General features: G+C 45.8%; 1 protein-coding gene across 9 annotated transcripts in view; it reads left to right on the top strand.

Moving 5' to 3' along the window:
• LOC119401015 (uncharacterized) overlaps positions 1-12,847 on the top strand; it is a 63,481-nt gene that overhangs the window by 31,618 nt on the left and 19,016 nt on the right. For 7 of the 9 annotated variants that reach the window (XM_049418105.1, XM_049418100.1, XM_049418103.1 and 4 more), the window contains exon 7: positions 4,488-4,645. In XM_049418105.1, coding sequence (XP_049274062.1) covers positions 4,488-4,645 — 158 coding nt within the window. Of the gene's footprint in view, positions 1-4,487; positions 4,646-6,846; positions 6,895-6,982; positions 7,019-12,847 lie in introns of all 9 variants that reach the window. The other 2 variants (XM_049418102.1, XM_049418101.1) reach the window with 2 other exon arrangements.

The raw sequence follows: 12,847 nt of genomic DNA, 5'->3' as shown, positions 1-12,847 counted from the left end.
CGTGAGGTGGCGGCTTTAGCGCAAGCCTCGCTCATAGCCTCCATACATATCGACAAATAGCACTCCGACGCTCGCCTGTCGCACCGCGTTGCCCGCTCGCCCTGTGAGTAGTAACGGCCAGGCCAGAGGGAAGACACGACGCGCGTAGCGTTTCTCTTCGCATTTCACGACGCTTTGAAGGACTGCATATCGAGTACTTGTTGATGCCATCTTTGCGCGGGATTCACCATATGCGGTGTCCACGTATATGTTAAGAACGTCAGCTACCGCAAGGGTTAAATCATGATCACGGGCGTTTGTCGTCGGTACGGAGATGTGCCACTAGGCGTCAACGTGAATGCGATGCGTCCATATAGCTACATGTGCGTGAATGCGATGCGTCCAGATGCTATATGTGCCAAACAGCAGTAGACATTGTACAAGCTCTCATATACCAATGCACTATAAACAATAAACTACTTCTGTGACGACACGTTTCACTTTCGTGTTATACCGATTCATATGACAGAGGGATCAACCATCTTTTTTCTTAACACTCTCGCACTTAAATTACCAATGTCTGTTCTCGCCGTTCCTGGGTAGATATAAACTGTCAATAACCTGTGGCGCATACCAGTGCACCGCGGCCCGTGGTATAAACGGTTATGTAAACATTTCGACAGAAGTCTGTCTGGCTGGGTGGAAGAATTAAGAAGTTGAAATACCTCCAGCCACAAATTCTTGGAGGAAACCCGACGTTTCGAGACCGCCTTGGTCTCTTCTTCAGGGGTGACTGGGCTGATCAGGGGGGCTTCGTCGCAGCTTGTTTTAACGCGATAGCGTTAAAGAGCTCGTATCGCAGAAATTCCGTCGTCGGTGTCGGCACCGTTGGTTGTGAGCGAAAAATCATCTTGTCCGTGACCGAAAAATCGAAAAAGCTGCAAATAAAATAAATAATAAAAATGTTGAGTCCGAGTGAGAATCGAACCCAGGTCGTCCGCGTGTCAAGCAGGTGTTCTACCACACAGCCACGCCTCTGCTTAGAGCTGCACTGAAAGTAACTTTCATGCTTCCTAAAAATACGCGTCCTGTATACAGGTGTCACAGTACGAGATGTAATATCGCAGTAATATTGCGTGGTACAAGCGTACATTGCCATCGGGCGTCACACCATGTCAATATCATAACGACTTGGTGGTTTAAAGACAGCCATCCATTACAGAAGGCACACGCATTACTGCGCGTATTACCTTAAGACCACGTAGTGGGTGCATCGCAACTTCGAAAACGTTTCTCGCGCATAATTGCCCCTGGTTTAAAGCATGCTACCCATTACATGAGGCACACACCTTAGTGCGCGCATTCTGTTAAACACTCGTAGTGTTCAAAGTGCGCACTAGGGGCAGGATATCGCTATCGCGTTCAACTCTTAAAGGCGAAGCTTAAAGGTCAACTCCGGCGATTTTTCGAGGTCGATGGATCTCAATGAAATTCGCTGGGTACGTTCCTTTGCACGTTTCCGTCATTTATGCCAAATTACAGGCTTGAGACATGCGCAGATTGTTTGCAAATGAATTTTAAAGATTGTCTGCAAACGCCCTCCTGGCTACCCACAATTATTGGCAACATTGAGTCTGTGACGTCAGTATTGGTAAGGCGCCGGAAGTGACGCAGCCGAGGGCACCGCTAACTTCGGCGCTTCGGCCGCTACAGCGAGCGTCTGCTGTGCACAAGGCGACAGACAGCGTTGGTTTGGCCGGTGCTTCGCTGGTCGTCCCGGCTTTCACAGTTTTCATACTCCGCGCCGGCGTCACCGGCATGCTTTGCACGACTTCCGGTTCGTTCGTAACAACGTCTACGTCATACGTAGACAGTACACTCGGTTGGGTTTCGGTTTCGGTGTTGCGCTTTTTTGCTTATTTAAAATTATTCTCCAATTTGCCGAGTATTTCTGCTATCGAGCCCTCAGGAACATAAAAGCACCATTACTTTGACATGGCCAAAAAATCGCCGGAGTTGGCCTTTAAGCGTCCCCCAATTTTTGGCTCCGCCTTTCTCTTTCCCTCACATTCCGGAGGCCGTGCACGTAGATTGGAGGCATTGTTCCGAGGGACCGGTTCCCATTCGCAGCTGTGTTCTGGATGTGCCACGACTCGAGTAAGAGCCTCCTTCCCAGATTCCTTTCCGTTTCTATGATGGAAGCGCCCTCGAAGTCAATTTTGTGGTCGTGCTTCTCACAACGCAGTGCCCTTGCAGAGCATTGCGAGAAGCACGACCACAAAATTGACTTCGAGGGCGCTTCCATCATAGAAACGGAAGGAATCTGGGAAGGAGGCTCTTACTCGAGTCGTGGCACATCCAGAACACACCTGCGAATGTGAACCGGTCCCTCGGAACAATGCCTCCGATCTACGTGCACGGCCTCCGGAACGTGAGGGAAAGAGAAAGGCGGAGTCAAAAACAAGCTGCGACGAAGCCTCCCTGATCAGCACAGTCACCCCTGAAGAAGAGACCAAGCCGGTCTCGAAACGTCGGGTTTCCTCCAAGAATTTGTGGCTGGAGGTATTTCAACTTCTTAGCCTATCTATGTATTATCACGAGTTCCATATCAACACCGATGGCCGTTGCGATTAAAGATAACAGGCCAATGCGGCGGCTTTAATACTGGGGTTGTGTGCATCTAAAAGTGTCATATCAGCCCCTGCCCCCTCTCCACTCATTCAGATTTTTCTCATGCTAAATGTACATGAAAAAGTTAGGGGTTCCTCAAGGCGAGAAGGTTTGAGAATCCCTGGAATACATAGTGGTGAAGCCAATTACAGGAATGAAATGCGTTTTCATCATAAAGTTGACTCCATTGTGCGTTCATGTTCATAGTGCAACATTCAAGAATACATGCACACGAAGAAACGATGTAGAAAGGATGGAGTACTGGACAAGACAGCTTGTTGCACAGATGTGTGTGGCTGCAAAGAATGTACACGAGCGAGGGCCAAAGCACCCATTTTTACAAATATCTTGTATAAGAGATATCTATCTCCTCTAAACAAACCCAAGTGTATGCTCAAAATATAGAAAGCTGATGTAGCTGTCAAAGGGACACCCACGTGACTCTCTCCGCTGCTTGCAAGTACTTTGCTCATATTCTCATGAGCATTTGTCCTTAGTACGGTATGAAATACTTATGACACTCAAATAGAATGGGAAATTTTTAAAAGAAACTGCTCTATTCGTAAAAGTTCACTTGTTCCACACAGTAGCGCTGCCATTATGGTTGCATTGGAATTTACAAGTGTGTTTTCATAGTTGCAAGCATGATCTTAGACAAAGGTTCTTAGGTGAGCAAGTTGGTTCATGAACATTGTGGCAGAACAGTGCAGACAACGGGACAAAGAACATACAGGACACAGCGCTGACTATCGACTGATTTTTTTTATTGGAAAGGCAGAGAATATATAGGCAGGCAAAGAAAAATCGAAAAATGGCACAAACAAACACTATTGAGTGACTCGGCCAGCTGGCAATACTATCAATTTGGATAAGGATAGATAGATAGATAGATAGATAGATAGATAGATAGATAGATAGATAGATAGATAGATAGATAGATAGATAGATAGATAGATAGATAGATAGATAGATAGATAGATAGATAGATAGATAGATAGATAGATAGATAGATAGATAGATAGATAGATAGATAGATAGATAGATAGATAGATAGATAGATAGATAGATAGATAGATAGATAGATAGATAGATAGATAGATAGATAGATAGAAGATAGATAGATAGATAGATAGATAGATAGATAGATAGATAGATAGATAGATAGATAGATAGATAGATAGATAGATAGATAGATAGATAGATAGATAGATAGGACGGACGGACGGACGGACGGACGGACGGATGGATGGATGGATGGATGGATGGATGGATGGATGGATGAATAGAAACGCTCAGTGCCAAGGGTTCGCTAAGAAATGCTTCGCATTTTAAACAAAATCGAGCTAAGTATACAAATCAAACAAAATACGAAATACATTAACAAATGAAAGTTAGAGGAGACATAGAAAATTGACAAAGAAAACGTAAATTAATGACACTAACAAATAGCATACAAGGAACACAAGTAAAAGGAAGTCTTGGTCGGGAGCTACACAAGTTTTCAATTGACAAATAAATAAATATTATGACTAGGCCTGTACAATGGGCATGTAAATCGCTAAAAAATTATCGCAAGAGGAAACATATACACTGAACAAGAAATGAATAAACGTTAAAAGAGTACATGATGAATATTTACCCGGAAATTTTGCTTGACATCGGCTTGAGCGGCAATGTGGTCTGGTTATTCCATGCAACTATTGTTCGGGGCAATGAAGCAGTTAGCATAAAGAGCTGAGCGACAAGGTATACGTTGTGCGCAAGTTAACAACATCACTAGTTCAGCGCTAAAACATTGTCTCTTGTTCATCGCTCGAAATGCTGCTTGCCCTCTGCAGTGTCGAAGGTCGTGGCACCCGTTCTCGAGGTGCTTCTGCCGAGGCCATGTAACGCAGATCAGAAGAAAAGTGGAACCTGCGATAGGCACCTGCTATCACAAAATCCGTGCAGCGGCGTCGTCAATGTCACCTTCAGCGACCCGCTGGACATCAGAGACGTGAGTCGGTTAATCAAAGTAAATACTGTCACACTTAAGCGGGGGACAGACGGTCCGATTTTCCATGCGATCCGACGGCCGACGCCGCGGTGGGGGAGAGGGAATGGTGGCTGTACGATGCTATGAAAGGTCACCATTCCGGTTTCCCCTCCGCCGTGTCGGACGTCGAATCGCATGAAAAATCGTACCGTCTGTCTCGCCCCTTATGCGCTCACTGTAAACTCGGGTATGTCCTAGACGGCTGCACTGCGTAAAACACGGTCCATTTAGAGCACCAGAAATTTGATTTAGTTCATGGGGATTCATCTGGTTTGATCGTATTTATTTTCCTGTTCCAGTGAGCGCACGCTTTATACTATTTCATGACAAGGCCAGCAAATGGCCATGCAACAACAACAAAAATCATCCAGTTACATGCCGTGACCGTCGCACAGCGAAGCTGTAAGCGTGCAGCGTACTCGATTGGCTAGCGTGATCACGTGTTGTCGTAAATTCTCTGCGTGACCCTCCTACGCGCCCACGTGCCTTTCCTTGGTTTATCACAATCTACAGCTTCGCTGAGAAAACAGTGATTATTTCGTGAAACACGACTGATACGATATCGAGCGGCTGTTGGTTGTCTCCTCGACATCAAAGATCAAGGTGTGGGAGCGAGCTAGTTGGTATTCCCTAATGCTAAAACTATAGCGCAAAAAGTGCGCAGCGGACAAAGATACGACGAGGACAAGCGCTAACTTCCAACTATCGTTTATTAAAGCAACACACACATATATACCTGTCACGTGTGATTGCAACAATAACAGTCAACGCAAAAGGGGAAAACCTAAACAAAAAACAGCAAAACTACGCGGGACCAACAGGTGCGGGTGAATTTAAGTAATCTAGTTCCTTTTTTGTTGTGCGATGGATGGCTTGCTGACGCGTCATTGAGGCGGCAGCGATTGCTAATGGAAGCTGCGTCAGCAAGCACACTAACAAAAAAGGAACTAGATTACTTAAATTCACCCGCACGTGTTGGTCCCGCGTAGTTTTGCTGTTTTTTGTTTAGGTTTTCCCCTTGTGCGTTGACTGATATCGTTGTAATCACATGTGACAGGTATATATATATATATATATATATATATATATATATATATATATATATATATATATATATATATAATGTTGCTTTAATAAACGATAATTGGAAGTTAGCGCCTGTCCTCGTCGTTTCTTTGTCCGCTGTGCACTTTTTGCGCTAAAGTTTTAGCATTATGACATCAAAGAGACCCTGCAACACCTTTTGGGCATGGTCAGAAAACGCTGCCGATCGGTAGTCGAGGCTCCTGAGAACACGCGAGCCAAACATTATAGCGCTGCACGTAGTCAGCTACAAATCGCTCCCTCTTCTCTCTACGAATGATGGTATAAACCCAAATGACGGCGCCATAAACCCAAAGTCCACGGCCATTGGCTGATTTGATCATCGTGAGCTGCATAGTTACCGCTGCCGCCGCAAGATGCCGCCACGTTCCCGCGCTCGCGATCACACTGAAAGTAAGCCGCGCGTTCGAAAGAAAGGTCATGACGCGCGCTGACGAACGGTCGTAGCTTTTTGCCCCCTTTTCGTCCCCCTCCCTGCGTAGCTTTCAACGCGCTCGCTATAAGCCCGCTCGTACTTCACGGATCGTAAAAAATTTGGCGCCACTCGATTCGTGAGGCTTTCAACTCCTTTAATGAAGCTATTCGATGATTACTTGGAAGAGTGTTGCAGGGGCTCTTCTAAAACTGCTGAGCAACGAATGTATGTGAAAAAGTTAATTATCTTCTTTTTTAGCAATTGGATGAATTTGTCAAGTTATCACTGCCTACACTATGTTGGAAATCAGAGGAGTAAGATGAGGTTGGTAGGCGGCGTGCGCAGCCGTACTATCGTTCGAATAAACAATAAATGCCTCCCTTTCTCGACTGACTTTCGCGCCTGACACAAACACATTAGTCCGATCTGGAAAAAAACTATGAAGAATCTCAAACGATGTTGTTCGGATTCCAGGTGAGAAACGTCCAGTTATTTGTGGTCCCTCAGATCCAAGTAGTTAAATGCTTTTCTGATGAACCACATTTTTGGGGTCGTCAGCATCTCTCTGTGTCTAGCAAAGCCAAACGTTGTAAGAAGTTTCACAAGAATATGAACTTAGATTGTGTACTTGTGTTCATTTCAGTGCATTGATATCAGTAAATTAATGTGTTTTGAACCAGGTGCTGATAAGGTAAGTGAGAGCAGCAAAAACATCGTCCTACAACTCAAAGCCTGCTGCCATATAATTTGCGAGTGTAATGGACACTTTTACTTTACAGGACCAGATGGTGACCGAATTCATGAGCACTATCGTGGTAAGGATAAAAAACTTGGAAGACGCCGAGCTTGGCCTTCAAGAGTAGAACGCGACAGCGTATAATCTAGCCCCGTGCGCACCGCCTTCTCAAATGCTAGCCTCGCCTCGGTTCTCGGTGCATGCCTCAAACCGTGCCGTAAGGAAACGAATGACTGCGCGTAACATTGGCCGTTTCAAACTATCCTAGAATGCCTACTGCAAGTACCGTTGTTAATGCCCACTACGCCATAATTATTCCTTTTGCGAATCAGCGAAGGGGCCCACTACGCGTCCGTATACGGTCACGCACAAAACGATGATTTTCCGCTCACAACCAACGACTTCGGCACCGACGCCGACACGGAAATTCTGCGAAAACGAGCTCTTTAACGCTATCGCGTTAATACGCACCATTAGCACATGCTGTTTTGCGTTGAATGACAGAGGAATGTGTTTGTTTTCTTGTTTGTTTAAAGAATCCTGAAACAATTTCGAAGTACAGTCAAACCCGCATGTATCGAACCCGACAAAAAACCGAATTAGTTCATATATCGTATAATTCAATATAAAACTTTTTTTTAAGTTACCGTATTTTCGGTGCGAAGTTTGGGCGCGCAAGTTGTCTTCACGGCACTGCTTCACGATAATTCTTCAGGGAGAAGAATTTGAAAACGATGCTCACTCTCGAATCACTAATAATTCAGACACCAAGTAACAGAATGAATAGATCATCTGGTCCACTAAACCACGTGTACTCCCGAACATTGCGTCACGCTTAAGAACCTGCTGCTTAGGCGTCATTCCATGTGAACAAGGGATCCCGAAACGTCATTTTGTTTGGTTTTGACATTGGTTGGTGACTTGCTTTTAACAATGCCTTTACCTGACCAGACGGTATTCCGTCGAACTCTCGACTACGAAGGCGGCTTCCCGGCAATGCGCGGAAATTTATTTTTTTATTCTTCTGCAGTGTTTATTCAGGGGTGCGGATTATATGCAGGGGCGGGTCATGCGCGAGAAAATACGGTATTGATGCAAACAGCGCCTCAATATCTTTACATACAGCTGTGCGTACTCGTCGGGTGCCTCTATGGTGCGCCTTGGCGGCCTTGCTCTTCACTATCGTACTCAGCACTCTTCTTGAGATGATGTACGTCGGACTGCTTTTCTCCACGTTAGACTGTGTTGATTATCGCCAGCGTTGCGGAGAACAGCAGGTTCTTCCGTTTCACAGCAGACACCGCGTAACAAAGCGAGCGGAGAATCACGGAGAATCGAAATGCGATTGCAGCGACCGCGCACGACGGACCCACGGGCGTGACGACGAGGAATCATGGGAGAAAGCACACTGCTGTCACTCCCAAATGCATGCGGGAAAGCCCCCTTTCGCGAGAAAATGCCAACTTTATGTGAGGGAAAGCCAACTTCATGGGCCCTTCGCGCTGCCTGATGTTCGATGTATAAAGTGTTCCCGCTATTTTTGCTCGATATAACCGTAGATTCTCCTATGCATTCAGTGTCGTGCTCGAATATAGTTCAATGTAAGGTATAATTCGATTTACCCGACTTCGATTAGTCGGGTCTGACTGTAATCATCGATGGACCTCAGTGTAGGAGTTTATTGCTTTACTAATCGATATCCGCAAAAATGTTCCGATTCCGCTAAGAATGAGCGGAGTTCATTTAGTAGCGACAGTATAGTACAGCAAAAGTGTCTAACCCGTGCATTTCTTTCCGTAATGACGTGCTATATGTTGAACCTTTGCAGTGCGCGATGAGGAAATTACCCGTGCTAAACGTTCGGCTAATGCTGAAGATGCTCCTATGCAGAGTCATGGCATGGCTCATCGAGTTTCTACGAGTCAGAGACTTCAACACGATGAAGAGGGTGGTAGAGGCGTTTCACGCGTTTGGGAACTGTAAGTCTCACCAAACTGAATCAGAGCTTTTGTGCCATGTACGCCGCCATAATGTTACGAGACGTTGTAATACATATTTCATTATCCGTCCGGCCCGTCGTGTTGCAGTAAAGGGACACTAAAGTGAAACATTCAAACACAGTTACACGTGGTTGTTTCTGAAATCAATTGCTGGCAGAAATTAGTAGCGTATTTCCTACAGGCGAAACTTAGGTCTCAACAACTGATGACCCCTTTTATGATAACCAACTTTAATCAAACATGAAATTTCTAAACGACAAGTTCAATGGCAGCTTCGCACTACCTTTTCTCTGGACGTAAAGGATTTGTTTTAGTCGATCCCGCAAACTGAACTATTGCCCCAACGTAAGGTATAATTGGACACTTTTCTGGTTAGCCTCACTACTCTATTTCTATAAAAGGTTATGAACTTGAGCTTGTTGGCATGGCTTCATAACAGGAAACAGCGCTGGCAAACAGGACAAGAAAGACAGACAGGACTTGACGCTGGCTAACGACATTAGCGTTTATTTCGTAGGTACAAACATATACTCCTTCTTTGGAAAGTGAAATAACAAAAAGGTGGGGAGCCCTACGCATGCGTCCCGACTAGCTCTTGAATATGCAATGGTCAAATGCGGAGATAACTAATCTCATTGTCGAATAGTACGATCGACGATGGCCCAATGGAATGAATTGTGAACGCTTCGTAAATTTCCCGGGCGCGGCAATCACGATATCTGCGCAAGACGCGTGTGTGTTCGAAATTAGGAGTGCATCCACACTCGGCACGATGAATTGCCAGGTTGCTTCCAGTTTTGGCCTTGAGGTTATTCTTGTGCTCTCGCAGCCGGCAGTTGATGCAGCGACCTGTCTGCCCGACGTAACGGTCACCGCAAGACGTTGGAACCATAGAGTTTCCTATAAATACACTAGAGGGAACTCTGGCGCTAGTGTCTATGGCACGGAGGACTTTCCTTCATCCGTGGTCTGTGGGAACTGCATGCAACGCATGGCGCTTCAGCCAGCATGGGAATGATGGGTAGTACACGGATTTGTCTAAACTTCGTTCTTTCGGCTCCGTGTGGCTCCGTGTGGCATGCATCCGCTTTGTCGCAAGACGAAGTTCAGCAAACGTTCAGCAGTTCCGCTTCATCACTTTGAACTTTTTAGGCTCACTAATTCAAGTCTGGTCACGAAGTACACAACGATCCATTCTTTTATCCAAAACAAACGCCAGAACACAACAATAAGCGAAGCCACAAGTGCGTTCGAAGCCGCAAGCACGAAGGTTAGGCAAATCCTAGTACTATACTTCACTATATACTATAACCATCATTGCCATGGTGGCTGAACGATCGCAGCGCCAGAGTTACTTCTAGCTAATATTGGGAAACTATATGGTTCGAACCTCACAGATAAATTCAGTCTGGCAGACTCGGAATGGCAGACAGTGCTGCCTGTGCTCACTGTGGCAGCGAGAAAACCATTGCGCACGTCCTGTGTCATTGTCCTCACTCGATGACCAGCTGCTTTCGGAACAATCAATCTTGGAGTGCCGGAACGTTCTAGCTTCCAACCAGAAAACGACGAAGGCGCTGCTGAAGTTTCTCCGCTCAACCGACCTCGCTAAACGACTATGATGCTCCCGTGCTTGAGTGTGTGTGCGTTTCTTTTTTTCTTTTTTTTACTCTTTTTTTTCCTTCCTTACCTTTCTGTCCCCCTTACCCTTTCCCAGTGCAGGGTAGCAAACCGAAAAACTTCTGGTTAACCTCCCTGCCTTTCACTTAACCTTTCTCTCTCTCTCAGAGCACAAACCGCGTCGCATGTTGCTTCTTGTAAACGGAAGGATTTCGGCGAGGGGCGTTCACGGTCGGGACACATGCGTAGGGCTTCCCTTTTCCACGCCTTTTTAACGGTGAAGCTGTTTAAGCCAGCCGTAAAAACTCCAGTATGCACAAAAAACTATCATCATCATATGTGCCACAGAAATTGGGCAGATCCCCACTACTCACCGCTGGTCCACTAAAAATTAAGAAGGCAACAGACGGGCGGCAAACACCCATTAAGATTTCTAGACAGACGTAACCAATAATCGAGAAAAGGTTGAGCTTGTTGGTACTATTCATAGTGCAAAACAGCGCGATACAACGAACACAAGAAATACCAAACAGGTTTTATAACTCCTGTTTGGTCTTTCTTGTCTTCATTGTATTGCGCTGTTTTCCACCAGTGATGAACACCGTGGCCGCACGTTTCAGCTTCGCTGGTGCATCTGTGCGTCAGCGGTACGTACAGCGAGAGAATAGTAAGGGAACGGGACAGGCAACGGTTGCTGCGAGAAGACCCCGAATCGATGGAAGCCCTACGCGAAAGACGACGTGCCCGTGCATCTATGGGAGGTGCGAACGCTCGGTTTCAGCGGGAGTTTCTGTCTCTGGAGTTTGGACACCCGTGTCGTGTCTGTGACTGTCTGTAGTTTAATTCGAACCGCTCTGCACTGAGAAGCAACCTAAAAACGACCTAGCATCACCTAGCTAAAGCCTAGCAACGACCTAGAAGCAACCTGTAGAAACAACCTAGCATCACCTAGCTAAAGCCTAGCAACGACCTAGAGGCAACCTAAAAACAACCTAGCAACGACCTAGAAGCAACCTAAAAACAACCTAGCATCACCTAGCTAAAGCCTAGCAACGACCTAGAAGCAACCTAAAAACGACCTAGCATCACCTAGCTAAAGCCTAGCAACGACCTAGAAGCAACCTAAAAACAACCTAGCATCACCTAGCTAAAGCCTAGCACGACCTAGAAGCAACCTAAAACAACCTAGCATCACCTAGCTAAAGCCTAGCAACGACCTAGAAGCAACCTAAAAACACCTAGCATCACCTAGCTAAAGCCTAGCAACGACCTAGAAGCAACCTAAAAAACAAACCCTAGCATCACCTAGCTAAAGCCTAGCAACGACCTAGAAGCAACCTAAAAACAACCTAGCATCACCTAGCTAAAGCCTAGCAACGACCTAGAAGCAACCTAAAAACAACCTAGCCTCAACTAGCTAAAGCCTAGCAACGACCTAGGACGCACCTAAAAACAACCTAGCATCACCTAGCTAAAGCCTAGCAACGACCTAGAAGCAACCTAAAAACAACCTAGCATCACCTAGCTAAAGCCTAGCAACGACCTAGAAGCAACCTAAAAACGACCTAGCATCACCTAGCTAAAGCCAATACCGGTAAAAACAAAGCATACCTAGGGGCGACCTAGAAGCAACCTAAAAACGACCTAGCATCACCTAGCTAAAGCCTAGCAACGACCTAGAAGCAACCTAAAAACGACCTAGCATCACCTATCTAACGCCTAGCAACGACCTAGAAGCAACCTAAAAACAACCTAGCATCACCTAGCTAAAGCCTAGCAACGACCTAGAAGCCCTAAAAACAACCTAGCCATCACCTACGCTAAAGCCTAGCAACGGACCTAGAAGCAACCTAAAAACGACCTAGCATCACCTAGCTAAAGCCTAGCAACGACCTAGAAGCAACCTAAAAACAACCTAGCATCACCTAGCTAAAGCCTAGCAACGACCTAGAAGCAACCTAAAAACAACCTAGCATCACCTAGCTAAAGCCTAGCAACGACCTAGAAGCAACCTAAAAACAACCTAGCATCACCTAGCTAAAGCCTAGCAACGACCTAGAAGCAACCTAAAAACAACCTAGCATCACCTAGCTAAAGCCTAGCAACGACCTAGAAGCAACCTAAAAACAACCTAGCATCACCTAGCTAAAGCCTAGCAACGACCTAGAAGCAACCTAAAAACAACCTAGGATCACCTAGCTAAAGCCTAGCAACGACCTAGAAGCAACCTAAAACCAACCTAGCATCACCTAGCTAAAGCCTAGCACGACCTAGAAGCAACCTAAAAA

Source organism: Rhipicephalus sanguineus, chromosome 7 (assembly GCF_013339695.2).
Source record: "Rhipicephalus sanguineus isolate Rsan-2018 chromosome 7, BIME_Rsan_1.4, whole genome shotgun sequence".
Taxonomy (NCBI): domain Eukaryota; kingdom Metazoa; phylum Arthropoda; class Arachnida; order Ixodida; family Ixodidae; genus Rhipicephalus; species Rhipicephalus sanguineus.
The sequence above is the reverse complement of the archived record's forward strand: the minus strand, read 5'-3'. Positions and strand labels throughout refer to the sequence as shown.